Below are 22,546 nucleotides of genomic sequence, written 5' to 3' on the forward strand. Positions count from 1 at the left end.
ACACGTCTCCCTCCTGCTGCAAACCCACGCTGAATTTTTAACACTGCTCACGTTTAGAGTTAAGGTGAATGCAAACAAAAATGAATAACAGGCATCCGTTAGACGTTAGAGCACCCCGCTGGGGTGAGGCCACCTTTCCCCATCTCCTCCAGATCTTTATGAAACAGCACATTGGTATGACATCACAGATTTGCGGATTAAAGAAACTGTTTTCCATTGTTGCTGGCTATAGGAGCCAGATGTGAGATATTCACTTACAGCACAAAGCGATCAAGTACAGAGAACAGATTTCAAGAGTTAGCTGTTTTTTTTTGGAAACTTTTATCTATGTTTGTACTTCATTATGTTTCCCAAGAACTGCATATTGTTTTTTTTAATCTCCTCTTGTTAAATGTTATCACTATGCTGTTTATGGCGAGGTAAACACAAACATAGAAACATCCCGAGGAAAAACAAGTGCAGACAAGACCAAATCCGACACACTGTGAACACACATTCATCATCTATCTATAATCCTTCCTGTGTTAATCAAATGATTACCACATACCACGAGAATTTAGAGTTCAGAGCTAATTGCTGGGTAAGGTTTCTGTTGGCTCAGGTGCCGCATGCTCGGCATGCTTACCTTCACGACTGTAACGCAGTGTTGTGCGTGAAAGGGAACAGCAGGTCTTTAAAACATCAACAATTAAGCTGTTAAGACGTGGTGAATAAGAGCAGTCTCGCCACAAAACAAGCCATAACACCTTTTTTATTCTGCACGCGGGCTGTTGAGATTTAACTGCATGTCAAAGAAGTAATTGCTGCATGATCTATTATTTACAGAAAGGCTATCATTTACTGTGGAGATGAAAGTGGTGTTTCACTGGGGACGTTTTTATAAAAACAGTTCACCGTGGAACACAAAATCTTCCTTTTGCTTGATCTGTTCAGCCACAAGTAGTGTAAACATTCATGCATCAGGATATAAGTTACAAAGGGAAGACTCTTTGGGAAAAAAACAAAAGAAAACATGCCATCTGGAAGGTGAATTTATTATTTGAAAGGCATTCGTGCACAGCATTTGGGAACAATGGGTATAAAAATCCTCAAAATTTACTGAAACAGCAGTTTGGAGATTTGTCAGTTTCTTAAAGTATAAGTAAATAGGATTGTGTATTACTATCTAACTATTACTGCCATTGGCATCTCTAAAAAACTTCAAATATTAATTTAAGAGAAGCAAAAAAGTGCTTCCATAAAAACCCGTCAACGTCTAAATATAGACATAAGTAATTAGAAAAAATCTGCAAAAAAGTGAGCCCTCTTTTAATCTTTAAAAATGCCCTCAGATGTCAGTGCAGAGGAGGTTAACATCGAAAATGAATAAAACAACATATGATTTTCTTCCACGAATAAATAACTCAAGAATCTTGAGATTTACACCAATCCAAAAGATGCTCGTGCATTCATTTCACATATACATATATTCATAAAGAAACGGCATTTCAAGAGTTCAAAACATTTGTCTTTTAAAAAAGAACGAATACACAGTCCAACATTATGATTTAACACACATAAAAACCAAAAAAAAAAACCAAACAGCTGCCAAATATTTGGCTCTTCTCCTGCTGTCTGATGAATTCACTGTGTGCTTATGATTGCTCAGTTTAGACACTGTGAAGTCAAAGGGTCAAAGATCATATCAGCTGTCCAGCTCGAAGTCTGTCTCATCGCACAGGTCGGGCTGAGGGGAATATTTCCGCCGCGAGAACTTCAGGCAGAGAAGATCTCCCACCTCATTCATACAATCGAGCACCTGAGGACAATGGAAAGTCTCAGAGCATGTATGTTTCATATATATCCAAAGTATCAAAGTGGGAAACGCTCGTGTGTGTTTGTACCTGGTTCAGCATATCCCGGGTGTGTGCAGCAGATACACAGAAGCGAGCTCGGGCCTCTGTGATCGGCGTTGCTGGAAAGCCGACCACAACTACGCCGATTTTTCTCGCCAGCATTTCTCGCGCAAACGCCCTGATCAGCATAAAAAAAGAGAAACGGGTTAAACACGAAGCACACAAATGACTTTAGCAACAGGAGGGCTTTTTTTCTACTTCTACTTCTTCTTTTTTTGAGTCCTCCTTTTCCGACTGAATGCAGTCAGTTATAATGTTGTCACATTATATTTGTTACAGCACCTACATAACACAGCAGTGTAACTCATATTTACGAGTTCTGAGTTCACCGAAATGAGCATGCAAGTCACATTACGATGGGAAATGTTTTGGTGCTATGCCTCATCAAATGTAAAATCCATAGGAACGCTGTTCCTTCTAGCCTTTCCAAATGTTTAAATATGCAATCGGGACGTGTGGTTTGCGAGGCTTGTGATAATTTCTGCAAAGTACCATAAATTAAAAAGGGTGCAGTAATTGTTTTGACGACCTCAGAGCAAGTCTGTTCATTTTAACAAAGCCAACCTGCTCTGGCGCACTTTACCGTGGACAGTTTGAAGAGGTAAAAACCTTCAAACGAGTTCTGAAAGTGGTTTGATGAATCTGACCCGGTATATTTTATATAAACATGGTGATGAGTATCTACAGAAATATGTTCAATGCTAATAAACGGACTTCAGTGTTGTTATAGGAATAAATATTATGGCTCTGGAAAAAAAATCATTATTTTTTTTGAAACAAGGTTTGGGGACCTGTGAAATTTCAACTTTATTACAATAAACACTGATACTCACGATAGCAGAGCGATCTAAAATCACAGGCTATATGATGATGCCATCTGATTAAGGCAATAACTGAGCAGAATTTGTATTTGTGCAGATATTAATGTTGACTGTCATATAATCAAGGACACTTGATTACATACCAGCGTGGGAGTCTAGGGTTATACCAAATCAGTACCCGATGTTGCCTCTTAAGAGGTTAAAGACATCATAACACTGCACAAATGATTGATGGAAACTCTGGAGACACAGCTGATCAGAAGACGCACGTGATGCTATACTGAAGCTAAGAACAAGGAACATCGTGATCATCTGGCTCTGTAAAAGTGTTTTCATGAGTGTTTCTGTGTGCTTACACCACTTTGGCTGGCATGTAGAGCAGCACTGGAACCACAGGTGAGTCATTATTGCCGTAGATGATGAAGCCCATCTCCTTCAGTCTGGATCTGAAGTATTTGGTGTTCTCTGCCAGTTGGCGAATCCGTCTCAATCCTCCATATAAAACAAGGACACCAGCAGATGTACATGAGTAAAGCACCTTTTTTCACTGAATTTCCCCTCTATATTTGTACCGCGCCCTGTAGGGAAGGACATTAACTGTCAGTAGTAGCTAATGTACTGTGAGTCCTGTGCAGTGCCATCTCATTTTGAGTCCTGCACCTCCATCTGGGCCATTCCAGCCTCCTCTATGAAGTTGTTCATGATTACAGCTCAGCTGCAGCAGCAGATGGTTCAGTTTTGTCCGCCTGACAGCATGGTATATGCGCTTGCATGTTGCCAGAGTGGGGGTCTCGCAAATTGGATATGATGGATTTTGCGTGGAATTAGTGACTGTGGGCTGCCACGTGAATGTAGCCGTGACATATAGTGAACACGAATAATGCTTAAGCATCACACGCATTTCCTATAAATTCACTGCACTAGAAGATAAATCACAGGCAGCAAAGGCGGCTTGTTCTGCTGACCCTCTGTGTTCCCGAACAATGCGAATCACTGGGGAGCCCGCTTGCTCTGTAGCTGCTGCAGAGTTTGGCATGGCCGGCCTTGGAACACAGCTCTGTTTCCCTCTGATTACCTGGGAACAGATTGGCAGTTCTTTCAAAGGGACGTAAGAGAGCACTTTAAATCCCCTTATCTCAGAAGAGGGAGAAGGAGAGAGAGGGAGAGAAAAGGGGGGGGGGGGGGGGGGGGCATAACATTCGGACATCTGCCAAAAAAGCCCAGGCCCCATTTTGTAAATTGTTTCTCTCTGCTAAGATAGAGGTCACGAAGGTCAAAAACCTGCTGCCAGACACAGGAATCGTACGAGCGGGCGAGAACGTGTGGACGTTGCTGTCTGTCGGACTTGTGTGAAATTCAACATCAAAGAGAAAAGATGAAGAAGACAGAGGAGGACTTGGAGGAAGAGGAATAAAGACTTATGACACAGATATTCAAGGGCTCTGTTAGGTTTCTTGTCACAGTGAGATTTTAAAGTTGTTGTTTCTTTTTTTTCTATGGACACTGGGACTGATGTTTCGAAAAACTGCCTTCCCTCTCATCTATAAGACAGGTCAAGGCAATTTTTTTCCACAACAGATATTTCACTGGACTACGTCAGATACAAAGCATGTCTGCTTCAGAGTCAGATGAAAAAGTTACTCATCTCAGCAAGAAACTGCAGCATCTACCTCGACCGCAACACAGCAGGGTCTAGTCCTTGAAGTGATGACAGAAGCGTTTCATTTTGTTTGTCACGGCTGCCTAGCTTTGCCTCATGGCGCATGCTGTAAATACTGTAAATTTGGTATAACTCTAATGTGTAATCTGTCATTACTTAATAGGCACTAGATGCACTAATGCTACTCCCGTTAGCACTCCTTCCATTACCAGGAGCACAGCTACAATAACTCAAGAGAGAATTGCCCCGGTGGTATCGCGTCTGGTCTGGTAACGACCGCTTCCCCTGCCCTCGTGTCTGATGCCATTAGAGCAGCAACTTTTCAGAGCAGCAGCGTTCTCTACAACACACACATGAAAATGATTTCCTCCACGATAGGGTCACGTGTGCTCAGGGACTGCACGTCTCCCTGCTCCTTACCGCTGCAGACCCCTGTAATTGCTTCCACATTTTCTGACCAGCTGTTTGCATTTCCCTGCAGGTCTCACTGCTAATGTTAACATCGGTGGTGTCCTCTGGATTCCGTTTGCTGTTGTTTCCATAAAAATTATATAAAGGTGTAGAAATTTTTTTAAACCAGACATGCAAAGAACGTGTGACGGCTGCTATACTTACCCTCTGTGCTTCCATCTTTTCCCATGATGCACTTCATTGCACGTATTATCTGCTCAGTCGCAGGAGGGGACATGGCCGTGGCGTATACTGCACTGTGAGAATGTGTCCGCAGGTAGTCCACCAGTTCCTGCAACATGGGATACAGAGTCAAACGCTGAAAAAGCACAACTGCACTACTATTCACAGAAAACAAAGCAACAGTTCTGAACCTCTTGTGTGACCCTGCAGTATATTCAAACACCACTAGGGAGAGCTCATGTATAATCAACACCTGAGAAGCAATTAAAATACTTCAAGTCGTTTCTCTGTCACTGTGACTGTCTTGGCACTGACTGTAAAATAGTCCTGGATCCTTTCCTGCTCTCCACTCTGGGGTGGGGGAAGCCAACACATGAATATGAGAAAGAACCAAAGTCAAAATGAGCCAGAATGAGGTCTGTCGTGCTCATTATTCCTAAATGTCAGCAGGAGATTAATTCTGCTAGTGGCTGACAAGAGAAGAGGAGGATTTCAGGAAACCGATTTGGTCACGGGTCCCTAGAGCGTATGTGTGTAAGCGGCCTGAGGTTGGGGAGCTGTGACGGGCTGCTGCTCGGTGGCAAGCCGGGGTTGCGGGGTGATGACACGTAAGCCGGAGATGCTGTCTGGCCACCGCTTCCACTCACCACCATCTGTCCCTGCTGGGCGGTGGCTGCGGCTTCCTCAAGCGCACGAGGGGGAAAGGATTTCAGGGGAAGTGCTTGAATGTAGGATAAGAACCCTGAAACAACCTGACATCTGTTTTCGTTTAAGGCGGGAGATTTTCACAGCTTTGTGGTCCTGCAGGATTACGGTGCAACCAAGATAAACCGTTTAAGAGGACACGTTCAAAATTCATCTCATGCTTGGGGCACAGACTGACAGCTCAGAGGGTTTCCTCAGCCGCACGGTGGCCACAGCACCGATGTGGGAATACGTGTTCACAAAGCCCTGGAGTAGAGGCGCTTCCAGAACAGCAAGCCCACTTGAACTTCAACAGATTTATTTAATAACCTAATTTCAATCTCATCCACATTTTCAGAGATGGCCTAATGAATAAAGACTCCTAAATATAAGTTTGCAGTGACATAGAAATAACTCTGGGTGTATTTATTGGGGTATTTATTTTTGGTACCCTCATAAAATAGCTATAACATGACTGTTTTCCAGAGCACATCTGCACAGTCTTTTGTTGGTCAACCCAAATCCAGTTAATGTAGGACTTGGGGTATTTCACCACAACAACAAATACGTCAAATCTAAAGGTTCTCTCTCTTTTCCTGCCTTTTTTCCTTTAGGACTTTACTGCAGCCAGCTGTCACACCAGGAAGAGTGTTCATACTTCAAACATTATCATGCTTGTTAAAAGTCATCCTGTTAAATCTGGAGCGCAGTTCTGATGCCTGCCACAAGAAGGGGCTGGCCCTCTGCCAGCTTTACCTTCTTATTATGGCAGAGCAGGGCTGGGGGAAACTGAAGGGGAAAGAAGGAAGGGTCCCTCTCTGAATACCTAATTCAAACAACATGGTCGTTTCTGTTGTTGCTTTCTAATCAACTGCCACAAAACTGGTGTGGTTATGTACCAAAGTGTACTATTTAATGGAGTAAAAAAAAAGAAAAGGAAAAAAAAGTGCCCAGAGACGCAGCCTGGGGAACATTTGTGGGACATGTGAGGGCTAAGCGAGAGGGAGTGCGTATAATTGACTTCCATACATTTTTAATAAACAGCCGTGGCGCAGAATATAACATGCATCATAAAAATTTACATTTCAAAATCTAAATATTTGAAAATACTCTTGTGTGATGTTTAAACCTGCTCCGGAGCCAGAAGGGTTAATTGTGTTACACAGTGCTTGTCAGGTTATTTAAACCATGTCAGGATTTAAAAAGCCGGCTCATTAATTTGATTTTCTGTGATGCTAATTCACCCAAGGCTGTTGGGATTGTTTCAGTGCGATTAATTCAATCAGCTTATTTTCTTAAAACATTCTGTCACGACCCTATTTTGTCCAAGGAGTGTTCTTTCCATTTTTAATTCTTCTGTAAAGCAACAGTTCTGCAGCAGTTCTTCCCTTTCACAAGATTGCTATGAACTGGCGATGTGGAGGGAAATGAAAACAGCGATGATGGATCGTATTCTTTTGAGAAAGCCGGGGAAGCTGATAAATGTAACAACATCACTGCCGTGTTGACGATAGAGTCTTATCTGTCCAGTACCCCTAAAAAGGTCAGAAAAGTGTCAAGTCTGGAGTGTCCTGGAAAGCTTATATGCATTGGGAAGCAGCACTGAGGACCATGACTGCTTACTTGGTCCCTTGTATGTAACATAAATACACGAATACTGAGAAGCACTGATCAAATGAGAGTAAACTTGCAGTAACCTTTTTCCCTGCGATATAGCCTCCAGACGCCCCGAAGCTCTTTGTAAAAGTCCCCATCATCACGTCCACATCAGCCGGGTTCACATTAAACAGCTCGGTCACACCCCTCCCTGTTTGGCCCACTGCTCCGATGCTGTGGGCTTCATCCAGGTACAGGTACGCTTTATATTTCTTCTTCAGAGCGATGACTTCAGGCAGTAGCACCACTGAACCCTCCATGCTATTGGCAGAGAATCGCACACACACACAAAGCATACGTGTAAAAAGGGATCAACATGGACACACACTTTTAAGAAATTACAAATCAAATTGTTAAAGTGATTAACTTTAAAAGGAAAGAGTCTGACCCTGAACTAACCATATCCACAGCAGAGCATCTCTGCTTCTACAAATGCATATTATATAATCTCACACGCCACAGTCTTCCAAGAATCTTTCCTGCTGGCCTCTTTCACTTTACTCCCACCTTTCTTCCTTTTCTTCCTCCCCTCAGATGCAAACCTTTTAAGGCTACAAATAGACAGCATGAGTGATTATACGGCTGGGGACTGGAGCAATCCCAGACCTGCTCTGGTTGCTATGGCTGAGAACGTCTGCAGCCCAAATGACATAAGACAGGGTTTCACCAGGACCGATGTGGACATCAAAGGCAGACTCGGGCTATAGCTAAAGCATGCGTACTCTTTATCCAAGCCTTTTGATGTTGCTGGGAGGTGATAGACGGAGCATTAGTTCTTTCTGTGCTTTGCTGAAAGGCGCCATTTCATTCTCATGTCTTAGACATTACTGTCTGACAAAGACAGTCTGAGGATGTGCAATTAGGTTGTCTTTCAAAGTACCAGGATTGTTGTGGGACTAATTACATTATATTAAGACCAGCTGATGGCCACGTTTATGGCTTTCTTCTTTTTTTGATGAAAAAAAATTGACATAAAACAAGTAATTTTCACAGCATCATATTTTACTTTAGGAGGACTAAAATGCAAGTGCAGCTGAGAGCAAAAAGAGGGAAGAAAGGAGAACAGAAAATGGCCATGATAAACAGTTGGAGCTGGGGGTGTAGCCAAGTCAATCTCTATGGCTCCATTTGGCCTTGATTTGGAGCTAATGAGCAGATGGAGAGGGTCACTAAGACTCAGGATAGCTCACTGGCAGGAGAGGCAGACAATACCTTTCTCCTTTCTACGGTAATCAAATGGTACCCGACCACATGCACATGCACACACACACACCCATGCACTGCCATACGCTTGCATACACACAGACAATCTATTATTCAAGAGCGCAGAAAAGGAAGCGATTGAAAAAGAGACCATAACAGGGACGGCTAAGCACAGGATCACCTCAGGTTATAAATTACAATTTCTACTCAAATCGGGCTGTGCAAAACCCTCCGATAGACCACCCGGAAGCTCATAGTTAGAAAGACTGATACAAGAGACCCAAGACATGTGTCTGTGAAAGTAGCTATGTTATAATGTGTGTGGGGTGTAATGATGGCTGACCTGTAGATGCCTTCCACCACGATGAGAATCTTTTTCCAGGGCCTGTGGGTCCGAGGCTGTCCTGAGCAAACTGCTTCTTTTAGCATCTTCTCCAGACTCTGCATGTCTGACATAGGTGCACACAAAACATCACATAAGGGAGAATAAGAGGAAGAGACACAGCAAAAGAAGACAGACCCTAACAATAAAAAAAAGTATGCCGGCAATCCTAGTTTGGATATGTGTTATGACACAGCATACAGGATAGCACTCCAGTGCTATAGCTTGTGCGGAACACCAAACATCAACGCAAACCCGAGAGTGGGAAGAAATCATTTCCACTGGGGCAGATAGTTCACGGATTTCACAAGACACTACTTTATTTGCCAAAGACACCTTTCACAAACAACACACCGGAAATACCCTTGCACTGTGACGCTTACAAACACCTGAGATATCTAACTAGGTTAAAAATGTGGCTAAGCCTGTGCGATCTGCATATCTGCATTGTTTTTGTTACAAAAAATTTACATGGCAAAAACATTTCCCGGTGACTAAAACTCAGTTATGACAATACTAATGATCCTTTAGTGCATACCAGCAGATGGCAGTATTAAACAGCTCCAGTTGTTATGAAAGTGTGTTATTCAAAGTATGACTGCAATCCAACCATTTCCTGCTGAGGAGTGAGGAAAGCTGTCGTGGCTAATAATCTGTCATAGATGATTGATGCTCCTACTTCAAAACAAAAACAGGTTCACTTAAGAGGCAACAGATGCTCCGCTGCTAAAATTCCTTCCCGAGGCTTAGCAGAACAATGTCTCGGCTGAGGAAAGCAGAAATGAAAAAAAGGAATTCACTGTGGCTTTCTGTCTGCACAGTCAAGAGTGAGCAAAAGATTATTTCACAGTGAAACACTGATATAAGATAAGCCACAGCGTGATATGAGATACTGTATGACTGAGGATGGTTATCTTCCGCTTCGATCCATAAAATGATTCCACGATATCTTATCTGTGCTCTCACCTTCGGGGTACACACCACGCTACTGGCTTAATAAATAAAACATAAATACATTTGATTATTCGAAAGAGTAGGACTACTGTCTGTGCATTATAACTAAACAACGTGGTAATTCTCACGCACATGTATGACAAATCTGCTGGACAAACCAGTTTGTCTGCTCCATAGTATGAGTTCCATCTCTGCTAAAAATAATCCTTGAGAGATTTTAGAGAGTGCTTGCACCAATAAGTATCACTACAAAAAAATACAAGCATTGGAGTTGTTCATAAATCTTTTGTTGTGGCATAACCCTCTATGCAAATATTAGAAATAAAAGAGTTTCTGAGTGCCTAGCGCAGGAGGATTAGTGGCAAGGAGGGGTCAGCAGCTCAGGTGCCTGAGGGCTCTTTGCCTTTAGACAGGCCTCTGGGATCTGCTTTGAGGACCCATAACTGACTCTGCTTGTACCTGTCAGGAAAAATTTGCTGCCAGAGGACTGGCTCATTTGTGCTGTCTGCTGAAAGGACAGGGATGTATCTAATGCGAGCAATGGATGTTGTACCATCCACGCTTGATATTTTTCCTCTTGACAATATACCAGAGAACAAAAAGTTTAAGTAAAGATGATGTTTTGTTTAAAAAAAAAACCTCAACCCCCCCCAACCAACTTCACTATTGCTTCACGGCTGCTGCTGCTGCTGCTGAATAAAACATAAGCATGATTTCAAACCAAACCTATTGCATTAAACACAGAATGTAGGTCTTTCCTAAGGTAAATCCTGTACCACACAAAAGAACAGGAACTTGCTTCTCACAGCAGCACCAGTATACAATTAGGTGAAGAAAACACCCGATACTGTGAGCAGAAGTGGCTGCAAACAGTAACTGAAACTTTCTCAAGAGTCAGTTTGATGACAAAAAGGCACAAAAAGGTTAAACGTAAGAATAATAATAATAAAAAAAGGTGTTGTTTTGTACTATGATGCATGGACTATTTATGTACTAGGTGATTGGACTCACTGTTATGTTTGAACACTCGGATGGTTGCTCCTGACAGTCTGGCTCCCAAGATGAGAGAAGTGTGATTGAGCTCATCGCTTAGTATCAAACAACCCTGGAGAACAGCAAAGAGAAAAGACTTTATTTAAATTTCACAAGGTATGCTTTGTGCTTTTGGGGTAATAGTCAATTGTTTTGCTACTGCAATGCTGAATCAAAAATTTCTAATCTAATGCTCAAAATGCCTTTGCAAACACATTAAATGGGGTATATGACATACATTTTTCATTACAGATAAAAAGGTAAAACTTGATCTGTTGATCTTTTCTTTCTAACTGAAGAATGTGTGGCTAAATAAAGGTAGTTCACACCTCTTCACCTGCCCCTTAATCCAGGCCTCAATCATAATCAGGTCTGGTTCTCTGTGCAAAATAAGTTGTATGTACTGCATGTTAGCAGTTTTTTACTTCTTTGATGTCTGAAGTTCTGACCCACAGACGCATTGCAATTTTCATAACCGACAGCACAGTACTCCATGTTCCTTAAAAAAATCAGTATGCAAATTAATTCAGTTGTTCCACTGAAAACCTCTCTGGTGCATTAGCATATATATACGGCACAAGCTCTAAGCATTTGACTTCATTAGTCTGAATGAGTCTTGTAGAGGCTATGTTGACACTGTCTCAGTGACAGATCTGCTTGGTTTGGCCTCGGGTCCAGCCAGCCTGCTCCCTGGTCTACCAGCAGCTGTCACTCTAATGTTGTTCTGCCTGCACAGCAAGGCCTGTCCTGGCACAGCCTGTCCCTGTAGGATAGAGCTGGCAGTGAGGGTTGACCTCCAGCCTCTGCAGGGTTACTGCGGGGGGCTGCAGCCTAAGGGGCTGCTACACCTCTTGAGCTGCATAAACGACCCTGTTCTCATCACTTAAACAGTCAACCTCCTCTTCCTCCTGTCCAGTCCAATCACAGATATTCATGCTGTGTGTTGCCCCTGGTAACCCACAGGCCTCTGCATCAGCCACTCTGGTGCACCGAGAGGCCAGAGGATGGGTAATCCCACCCTTGAGGAGTGCTCTTAACAAAAACTGCCCTTCCTTGTATATCTGACTGAAAGCAGCTATGCATGCCCAGATCCTCATCCTTCTGGCTACTGTTTTGTGTAATTATGATTTTAATTAGCAGCTGTGGGTCAGACTGTTTGCAGTTAAGTTTATTTGACTGTTCATTAATTGAGACAATACCACAGAAGAGAAAAAATCCAGACTGATATCTGCTGCATTGTGAAAATTACACTTGCAAAGATGTTCTGTATAATGCTGAGTGTATAAAATCTCACATACCCTGCCCACAAGTGCTGGAATATTCATTGAGTTGGTGGCGAAACCCATCCCATAAGTCATAGCGGACTCGACTCCAAGGAAATTGGCCACAAGTTGTTCTAGCTCTTCATGGATGCTCAGGTTGCCTATATGATAGAAATCAGAAAAAGATGACTCACCCCGACAACATCACTGTACCTGTTGGCACATCTGGTAATCCTTTAGTCTCTAGGCTTTGCCGGTCTTTGTCACCCAATCACAAGGTTTGTCAGAGATGAATGTCTCCTGATAAAAAAGTAAGAGACCCAGAAGCAAACGCCTGGATCAGCATCAGCGGCTCTTGCTGTCTGGGGATCTGAGGAGATTTATAAAGATCCAAGATGGGGTAAATTTGTAATTTAGTTCAACTGCCGTATTTCATCCCAGTAATATTAAGGGAGGTCTAGCGAGGACTGAAATGGTTCTGTTGTACATTTTAGGACTGAGCCAGCTCAGGTGGTGATAACCCTATGTGACAGGTGGAGACCAGAATTCATTTGGAAAATTGATCAGATTGCAATCTGTCACCTGGTGTGGCATTTTTTCAATTTTGTACAATAAAGTGGGATTTTCAGGTACCTGCCCTTGTGCTTATCTGATAAACAGAAGAATTGCTGTTATAATTGTGAGCTATGGGGGGAGAAGTGGGCAATAAAAGGTGCACGTACACTGTATTTTATCTCTGCAGGGATGATGTTGTATTCTGTACGGCACAAAAACATTACAACATTTCAGTGCATCTGTGTTTACTGTAATACTACATTGTAGTTACCAGGTATTGCACACTGAATTAAAGCTACTTTGTAAAGCAACTTTCTAATGAGTGCTTATATAATACAATATATCACTACTGCATTAACATTTAAAAAACGGGGCATTAATTGCACACACGTGGGACACTAATCAATAACAGTCAGTAACCACAGAGAGCGAGCTTCAAACAGCCAGGATGGTTCAGGAAGGACTGGAGAAATGGTTATTGAGTTATGTGTATAAAAAAAACATAACGCAGAGAAGCAGTTCTGTCTTTATGGCGATTCCCATTCACTGCTTTCCATCAGGCCTTACGCCAAAATCGATTCATACATTTCCTCGACCGCTCAGGCTCACAGGCCCTGCCGGCATGTGCAGCGTCTTCTTCTTCTTCTTTTTTTTTTTTAAATCAGGCTGCATTGACATTTGCTCTCTTAATACAACATTTTACTGAGCTGTGGCTTTTTAAGCGTGCCATGCCTTCTTATTGATATGTTAACCTCAGAAGGCCACTCTAGGTCCCGATACTCTACAGATAAGACAGTCAGGACGGAGCCTGATCACTTTGCTTAAAATAAAACCTACACACCTTTTAAAAATTGGTCACTGTTCCTCTGAGTTACCATGGTCACCTTTGTGCTATCAAGGCTGGTTGATGAGAAGGGCAGCCACAGTGAAGACTGTGCATGCAAATCTGATAGTTCTCATAGTTAAATCTGTTCCTTTTATTGGGAACTATATGACCGAGGAATTTTTAAGGACAAGAAAAGAGACAGAATAACAAAGGTTAATCATTTCTGACACAAACCTTGAGTCAGCGAACCATTATAAAGTTAGTGTAGCATGTTTTAATATATAAAAAGGCACAACAGCCCTATTGCACTAGTATACTAATACCAGAATTTTACTACCTTGTGTTTGATAGCTGTACCCAGTATATTTTTATGCATCTGAATGTTTGACATTATTATCTATTAATGATTACAGGAAAAGCAGTGCCAATAAGCTACCCATTAAGGTAACTCTATGAATGTTTGACATGGGTGTTTATTCACAGGGTGTGCTTTCAGTGCACTTTGTGTGTAGTTCAAAATGCCTTATTGATAATAAAAAAAAGAAAAACACTCCCTGTGTGGGCTCGAACCATATTGTGAGTCATTTTTATTTAGATGTTCGGAACTGGAAGTTGACCTAAGTGTTTAACTGCATTTTCTAAGATGATTTAATATTGGAAAAGGTGAGAGGCGAGATGAGATGAAATTAAATTAATGATGTCAATGACTGACAAGAGTGAAATAGAAAAAAAAAGAATTACATGTCTAAATGTTTTTTTAATTACATTTTTTGTATTTTTTCTAAATTGCTGACAATTCAGTCAAAAGCAATGCTGACAATTTGACTTTGAAGATTTTCCACATGTCAACAGTAAAAACTGCTGTGTGTGCATCACTAGTGCAACAGAGACGCTGGGATCTTTAATAATTTATGCACAATAATGTCTCATGGGAAGAACGCTTGTTATTTCTTAAGCTTCCCGGTGAGCCAGCTAAAACACGCATTAGAAACCCAGGCTAAAACAGTTGAATTTTGAAAGGGAAATAAACATATAAATAAATCACATAGATGAATAATAGATGGTGTGAAGTGTGCATGTGCACACTCCACACCATCCATGTGTGTGTGTGTGTGTGTGTGTGTGTGGGGGGGGGGGGGCTTCAGCTTGTAGTCATACTTGCTCTGCCAAACATACGCATAACTAACAATCACATGTCCTTAAGTTCCTCTGATTTTCTCTCCTCTTGTCAAATAGCTGGTATCCTGCAACGCTCAGTGACTCCGCTTGATCTGAACTTGCATGTCAGCTAACCTACTGCTAGCCTGCTCTCTGCAGAAATAGCACATTGGTCTCTGAAGTGTCACAACGCAAACCTCGCTGAGAGGTTTGCTTTGTGAGAGAGAGAAACACTTTTCTGCGTCGCCTGTTCCTCAAGCTCTGTAAAGTGTATCAGCGGGGCTTTGGTGAAGAAACACCCAATTGATGGCCAATCATTCGATTTCCTCGCCGCACCATTGCAATTCTAGAATGTTACATCCACATAGACACTTAAATACCATCAAATCCAGAATGAAGTTCAAAGGACTTTCATCAGAAGCCACAGATTCCATTTACTTTCTGATCCTTGCTGTTATAACAGTTCCTTTGCATGCATGTACATATAGGTTTTTAATGTCAAGAGTGCTTTACAATGTTAGGTTCCACAAGACTGTAGCCCCCCAGCTTCTCACTTTGGACCGATATATAATGATCTCAACATATGCCCAAATGCTATATAATTTAGCAAAAGGTGAATAATTCATACAACACTGAAGCCACTGGCAGATATTTAAATGTGCACGCCGTATGCAGGAAACCTAAAAAATGACGGTGACAAGTTTCATTTTCAGTTTGATACTCTGACCATTCAGCGTCAACAAGGCCTGACAGATAGCTTTTTTAAATAGAGGCACATATAAGATATATAAGGATAATAAACACTACCATATAGCTGTTATGTTTTTGTTGTATGGTGGACTTTTTTCCTCCCTAAATCAAATCAACTGCCACAAACCAGCTCACAGAGAGAAGTGACACAAAGCAAAGTGGCAATAGTTTTTTTTTTTTCATCTTTACAACAGAATCTTAACCACAAACTCACCTATTTCCTGTCTTGTGCTGCAAACCCCAACCCCATACTGGCGCACTTTGTCTGCCACAGTTTTCAGGAAATCAGCATTGTTCTCAGCAAAGCCAAGGTAGTTGTACGAGCCCATATTGATAACATTGTGTATTGTCTTCCCGGTAAACCTGCAATTACACAAACATCAGGACTCAATTAGTTTGTCTGTTTTTCCCTGATTCATACACATGCCCAGTGAATTCATTATATATCAAATTTTTAAATAGCATATTCAATTAAATATGTTATTTGCTAATCAAAAACTCCACTTATTCTATTGATAGGAGTCTGCTAATGGGAAATAGAATTATAAAACATGTTTTGAAGACAACAGTGGCACTGACTGGATCCACAAGCAGTAGTAGTTATGTATTGTACAAAGAACATTTTAGTGTTAATTAAGAGATTATGCTTCACTATAAAATGTAGGATTGTGTGTGTACACTGGGAACTGTTGTAATCATTTCAGGCACTAAAGCAAGTTCAGGTAAACATCACACGAGTTCAAGAGTGCGCATCCCTATCAGAGGTAATCTGAATCTAAAACTATCTAAAAAGAATTTTTCCTTTTTGTCATCTGACCTACTTCTTCTCAAACTTCACGTACCCCTTTATACCGCTACGAAACCAATCAAAACTATGCACCACAGTACCACGTCTCTACTTTTTCCAGTCACATTAAACATGTTTAAATATGTAATCCACATTTACGTCACACTCATAATGTCATATTTCTACCCTGTGGCTCCCTTCATACTCTTTTCCATACTATATTTCTCCAACCCTGTTCTGTAGCAAAGAGGAATATCAACTATGACCCAGATTCTTTGGAGTGGCATATCTTTACTGATGACAAATAACCATGTTTCCACCTTTGCAAACAGCTTATAGAGGTTACCAAGCTAGTTAAATCTGGGATGTCCACTCTTTATCCTCAGAAGAGAGATGATTTTGTGCAAAAAGACTGTCTGGTGAGTTTTAAGCATTTTTAAGGTGAGCGGTATACACTGATAAGCCAAAACACTTTAAGCCAGCATGCTATTAGCCTTTTGTGTGCTGCCCAAAAAAGGTCCACCCCACTGAGCTATGGACTCTACGAGACCTTGGCGGATGCCCTGTGGTATCTGGAGCTAGGATGCACCACATCCTTTCAGATTTTTTCCAGCAAATTACCCAAAACCCAGTGGGGTCAGCTCACAAGCCTTGTCGTTTTGGAGGTGCTCCAACCCAGTCGACTGGCCATAACAATTTGGCCCTTACTAGACTAACTCAGTTCTTCACACCTGTCCATGTATCTCAGACCTCGACATGTGCTTTTAACAGGACACAATGTTTTTCACCTTATCTGTGAGTGATCGTAATGACTCACCTCCTCCATGATACTGTTTATGCTATTTACAGTATGTCTATCATAGATCAATCGATTGCAGTACCTGAATGTCCAGTTGTAGTCATCAGATACCCTTTCCATCAGGTCAAAGACAGGTCCTGGTAGGCTGCATATGGGGCGGTTCCAGTTGTCTCGTACCCTCATGTACAGGTTTCGAGTGTAAAAGTTCTCAAAATCTTGATAAAGTGGGACAAAATCCTAAGGAGGAAAAGCATAAGCAGGATTCATTTAATAACTGGTACTAGATCTAGCATTTTTGTGTTTTTATGTTTTCATTCTAGTCCAAGAAATCTTCATTGATCCAATATCCAATGTTTGAGTATTTTCAAGATTATGTGAGACTTAGTCTTTACGGTATGCCCATATGCCATATCATAAAGTGACTCCTGTCCAAAAACAGGGCAGAACTCACTGGTTATTTCTTTTTAGGTTTCTGACTAAAGAAATAGTCACAGAAATAAGGACAGGGTACTGCTTCAGATTTTTCTTAAAGGCTTTTACCTTTTTAATAAGGCCTAGACAAAAACAAATCTGACAACAACAAACATCCTAACTCTAATTTCTGGATTTGGAAAATCAAATCTGTGGCAACACAAAGGCTACTATGGCAATGCCAAGGCCTTATCTAAAATCTGAAGCACAGTAACAAAGAAGGCGCTTGAATCCTCTGAGATTTAATTAGATCTTCAACAGATATTCTCTGTGGTGTCCTGCCTCACTCATGGCAACGTTATAGTGTAGAGGAACACAGAGGATGAAAACAGAGGGAGAGCTTAAGGAAAAAATTGACATAATTAGAGGAAAACAAAACGTACTGACACCACATGCATGTTACTCTACTCCAACTGTCTGCATGGGTATTTGTGTCTGCATTTTGTGTGAGACCCTACAATATGCCTGTTTGTACTATTTGCATGTGTAACCTACCTTCTGTTTCTCTCTTTCCTGGGCAATGTTGCACTTCTCCAAACCCACAGCTCTGAGGAAGTCTCTGAGGTAGCCAAACAGGGTGACAATGCCAAAGCCCAGGTATGTTAGCACGGCAACATACATGGGAGCCTGCTCAAAAGGCTCATGCTTGTGGCATCTGGAGGCAACGTCGGTCCCCTGGCCGTTTTTCTATACAACAAAAAGCCCACATAAGCTGTCTTACATTCTACACAAGAACACAGACACACACTTTGAGTTCAAATAAAGGGTTTGTAGTTAACGTGCCAATTAACCTGAAAAATAGAGAGACTGTGGCCTAGTCTTCAGTAACATGTAGACTAGGCCTATTATTACAAAAGAAACCCCTACAAGATCATCCACAGAAATGATAACTGGACAAAAATACATTTTTCTGGAAATGTTGAATTTGTTATAATATTATATACTACATGTAATAGGTTTTTCCTTCACAAAAAGAGTTCTGGCAACTGACTGTCGAATCTATGCCTAAAACTGGAATCACAAGGATAAATATTGTAAATGTTTTGTTATGAAGAATACATTTTAAATAGATAATATTCAGTTTATACATTTTGGTTTAATAACTTTGGTCTAAGTACTGTTTACCAATTTAATGCTGCTTTACTCTGTGGACATGTTTGTCAGCAAAATCGTGAAAGAAGAAAGCAATGCCATACATACGTCATACCAGAGGTATTTAGTAGAAAATTTGATTATGCCTCATTACATATATTTGCATATTAGTGAGATATGTGCATATTGAAGTACTTGTGCTGCCTTTGTGCAGGAAGACAGCAGCATGAGTTAAAGGAAAGGTTTACAAGATAGTAGTGAAAACTCCTGTGATGTATGGTTTGGAGATGGTTGCATTAACAAAAAGACAGGACACCGAGCTGGAGGTGGCAGCGCTGAAGATGTTGGGATTTTCATTGATTTTTAATGGACAATATTAGAAGTGAGTATATCCGGGAGGCAGCTCAGGCTGAGCAGTTTGGACATGAGAGGCAAGGTTGAGATGGTTTGGACTTGTGCAGATTAGCGACAGTAGAAACACTGGACAAATAATATGGAATTGGCAGCTCCACATTGAATATGGAGCTGCAGGCAGGAGGAAAGGAGGAAGACCACAAAGGAGGTTTATAGATGTAGTGAAGGAGGAGGGCTGAGGCCTGATGAGACCCCTAAAGGGAGCAGCTGGAAGAAGAAGGATTACTTCTCCTTCACTTTGTGTTTGTATTTAATTCAATTCAATTTTATTTATATAGTGCCAATTCACAACACCAGTTGTCCCGCATCCCCAACTGGTCAGGGGAGTTGAGGGTGAGGGGAAGAAGACAGGAAAAAGACACGCTGTGGAAGAGAGCCAGAGAATAATAATAATAAATGCATGCATGGGTATAAAAGGTGAATGAAAAAGAAACACTGTGCACATCAGTGCATGATGAGAATCCTCCATCATCCTAGACCTATTGCAGTGTAACTACATGGGAAGTCAGGTTCAACTGATCCAGCTCTATAAGCTTTACCAAAAAGGAAAGTTTTAAGCCTAATCTTAAAAGTAGAGATGTCGTCTGTCTCCTGTCTCGGGTTCCACAGAAGAGGGGCCTGAAATCTAAAGGCTGCTCCTCCCATTCTAGTTTTAAATAAATACTCTAGGAACCACAAATAAACCTGCAGTCTGAGAACTAAGTGCTCTGTTGGGTTGACACAATAAGGTCATTAAGATAAGATGGCACGTGATTAATCAAGATGTATGTACGTGATGAGAAGGATTCTGGATTTAACAGGAAGCCAACAAAGATAAGCCAGTATAGGTGAAGTATGCTCTCTCTTTGTAGTTCCTGACAGTAATCTTGCTTTTTGGACATCCTGCTGTACATAATAACGAATTAGGCTACGTTCACACTGCAGGTCTCAATGGTCAATTCCGATTTTTTTGATCAAATCCGATTTTCTTGTCTGCTTGTTCACACTACAAACAAAATATGACAGCAAACGCGCGCTAGTGTGAACGCTCAAAGCGGCCCGCATGCGCAAAAGAAGACGTCACTCACGCGCTCTGTTTAGACCCAGAGCAAACAATATTGTTTGACTGACGGCCCTTAATATAAAGACTATTTACATAATAATGTAAATAACATTATAATTGGCGTCTGTCTCGTGTCAGTGACGTAAAAGACGGATTTAAGGCGACATGACCGTTCAAACAGCAGTCGCTTTCTAAAACATCGGATATGTATCGGATTCAGTACCACATACGAAAGTGACCCAGATCGGATTTGAAAATTTGTACCATTCACACTGTCATACCACGATCGGATGTGGGTCACATAGGGTCAAAAAAAAAAATCGGATTTGACGCGCTTTCGCCTGCAGTGTGAACATAGCCTAGAGTCATCCAGCCTAGAAGTATTAAATGCATAAACTAGCATTCTTAATAACAAACTAGAACAAGCATAGTGGTTGCATGTGTGTCATTGGGGTTTTTGAAGGGCACAAGGCAACCAGAAAGTCTTGTTTTACGTTGTAAAACCAGCATGGAGGCCTTGTTGAAGCAATATGGCCGACAGCTAACCCACTACACCACAAGCCAGCACAGATATTTATCTTCAGGCAGGTTATGTCAAGCTAAAGACATTTTTTAAATTCTTTTATGACATTTTAACAGAAACATTTTCAGGAGTGCGAAGAACCCTTAAGACAGTGACTCAACAGTAGGTAGTACTGGAAATAGCTACAAAAAAACTAGCAACCACAAAAATGATGCTAAGCCATAGCTTGTATACTGTATACTGTCAATTTAGCAAACTATGCTACGACATAGATTGTTTGTATGTAGGGTTATACAAACTTAACTTGTAAGGCAGTTAAGACTGTCCACGTTTTCAATTATTCAACTATTAAACAATATGGACATTGCTTGAACCTTCATGTAGTTGGCTCAGATAAATCAGCTACATCTCACTCACCAGCGACTCACCAACCAGCATCCTACACAAGGTTTCAGGGCGGGGTATTGCATTATTATTGCTCTTTACATTGTCCATTTTTATATGCAGGGGAACTAAACAGCACTCATCATCCTGCTGTCGATATTTTACAGTTTAAATCGATTGTAAACTAAGCACTGGCACATTATAAAACTCGTATGGCATATTACAGTTGTAACGACACAGTTATGCTGTTGCAGTTGTGGGTGTTGCCTAACTTTCGTAGTGGTGTGATACTTTTTTTTTAAAGTAGGTGAACACTTACAAAACATGCCGACGTCATATTTGTCTTGTTTAGCGAAGAAGAGCTCAAAATAAAAGCAAACTTCCTGTGTTATTTTTATTGTGTTAAAATTCTTGCCACTGCTGTAAAGCCGGCAGTCACGCATAGAGCGCACGAAATAAAACAAATTATCTTCATAAATACACTGCGCTGACAGGCAGACAGACATACCTCCTTGTGGTTATGATAGCCGTTTTTCCCGATATGTTCGCGTTTCACTCCATTCTTTCTCAAGTATGGTTTTAAGTTTCCGTCAGCAGCAGTTGTTGCCATGTTCTTGAAAGCACGGGCTCAGCTCTGACTGACAGGTATAACCGGTGTGCTGTGCTCAACTTCCAAAGGTGACTTCCTCCTTCTCTCTTACGCTGGTTAAGCCTCTTTTGAAACGCTTCAGCTTTTACTGACGGCTTCTCCAAAACAAAGTCACGCTTCCGATTCTTACTGTTTCGATTTTGTTTAAATAGGACGACTTCTCCCTTATTTTGAAACCCCCCCCCCCCCCCAAACTTCCGCTTATTACAAAATGCTGCATTACAAAATGAACGCTATACAACTGCTTTAATTCTTAAAATATTATTTTTATTAAAAAATAATTGGAAAGTAAAACACATTTACTCAGGCTGCGTTAGTGATTAGAGTTCTAGTAATTTGAGTACTTACATTTAATGGAGCCTAATAATAGAATACTAGCTAAGCATTGTGGTGGACTGGTAACGTGTACTGGTAATCTGGGACAAGCTCCAGCACCCACTGCCATTCTCAGTTAGATAAATTCTTATGGATAGGTGCAACTTAATATATACTCTCATATTTGCACTCTTCATTTACTACATTATTAGTTATTTGTTACCTAGCAGATGAATAGTCTACATATGGTAACCTGTTCAGTAGTTGTCTAACATTGTTTTACAACAATATAACCTACTTGAAATGAACTCCACCTACTTATGACACCTTAATGCAGCATCATCATCAATGAAATCCAGAAATATAACTGATAATACAGCATAGCTATCAGTGTTGACATTCATATCAAGTACTTGTCCTTTGCTTTTGATGCTTAACTCATATTTTGCTAATTTTAATCAGACTTTTAGATTAACAAGCTTTTAAAAACAGTCCTTTTACTGCAATATAGCATTTTGACACTGAGATAGTTGTGTAAGAGTAAATATTAATAGAGGTTTACGGTGGTAGTCATTCAGCTACACCAGACAATGAAATAA

General features: G+C 41.1%; 2 protein-coding genes across 3 annotated transcripts in view; one reads left to right on the plus strand and one right to left on the minus strand.

Moving 5' to 3' along the window:
* Positions 1-22,546, plus strand: part of tasp1 (taspase, threonine aspartase, 1) — an 82,307-nt gene that overhangs the window by 45,978 nt on the left and 13,783 nt on the right. The window lies entirely within an intron of this gene.
* sptlc3 (serine palmitoyltransferase, long chain base subunit 3) lies at positions 1,014-21,740 on the minus strand. Of its 2 annotated transcripts, none has more exons than XM_085297275.1 (12): positions 21,492-21,740; positions 18,024-18,215; positions 17,140-17,294; positions 15,686-15,834; positions 12,219-12,343; positions 10,900-10,993; positions 8,896-9,001; positions 7,391-7,610; positions 4,992-5,118; positions 3,073-3,208; positions 1,884-2,013; positions 1,014-1,798 (listed from the first exon to the last, which is right to left on the minus strand). In XM_085297275.1, exons 1-12 carry the CDS (start codon positions 21,591-21,593, stop codon positions 1,685-1,687), a joined length of 1,650 nt encoding a protein of 549 aa, XP_085153401.1. In that variant the 5' UTR covers positions 21,594-21,740; the 3' UTR covers positions 1,014-1,684. The 2 variants fall into 2 exon arrangements, with proteins under 2 accessions (XP_085153401.1, XP_085153402.1); XM_085297276.1 differs by lacking the exon at positions 21,492-21,740 and adding an exon at positions 21,017-21,172.

This window comes from Mchenga conophoros, linkage group LG13, assembly GCF_057382185.1.
Source record: "Mchenga conophoros isolate Kocher_MC1m ecotype Shallow Benthic linkage group LG13, M_conophoros_male_GT1.1, whole genome shotgun sequence".
NCBI lineage: Eukaryota > Metazoa > Chordata > Actinopteri > Cichliformes > Cichlidae > Mchenga > Mchenga conophoros.

Coding starts and splice junctions, on each gene's coding strand:
- sptlc3 (XM_085297275.1), bottom strand. CDS start 21,593: ATGGCAACAACTGCTGCTGACGGAAACTTAAAACCATACTTGAGAAAG. Junction 9,002..10,899: donor CCGAGTGTTCAAACATAACA/GTGAGTCCAATC, acceptor CACCTATGTCAG/ACATGCAGAGTCTGGAGAAG. Junction 7,611..8,895: donor GTGGTGGAAGGCATCTACAG/GTCAGCCATCAT, acceptor CTCTGCCAATAG/CATGGAGGGTTCAGTGGTGC.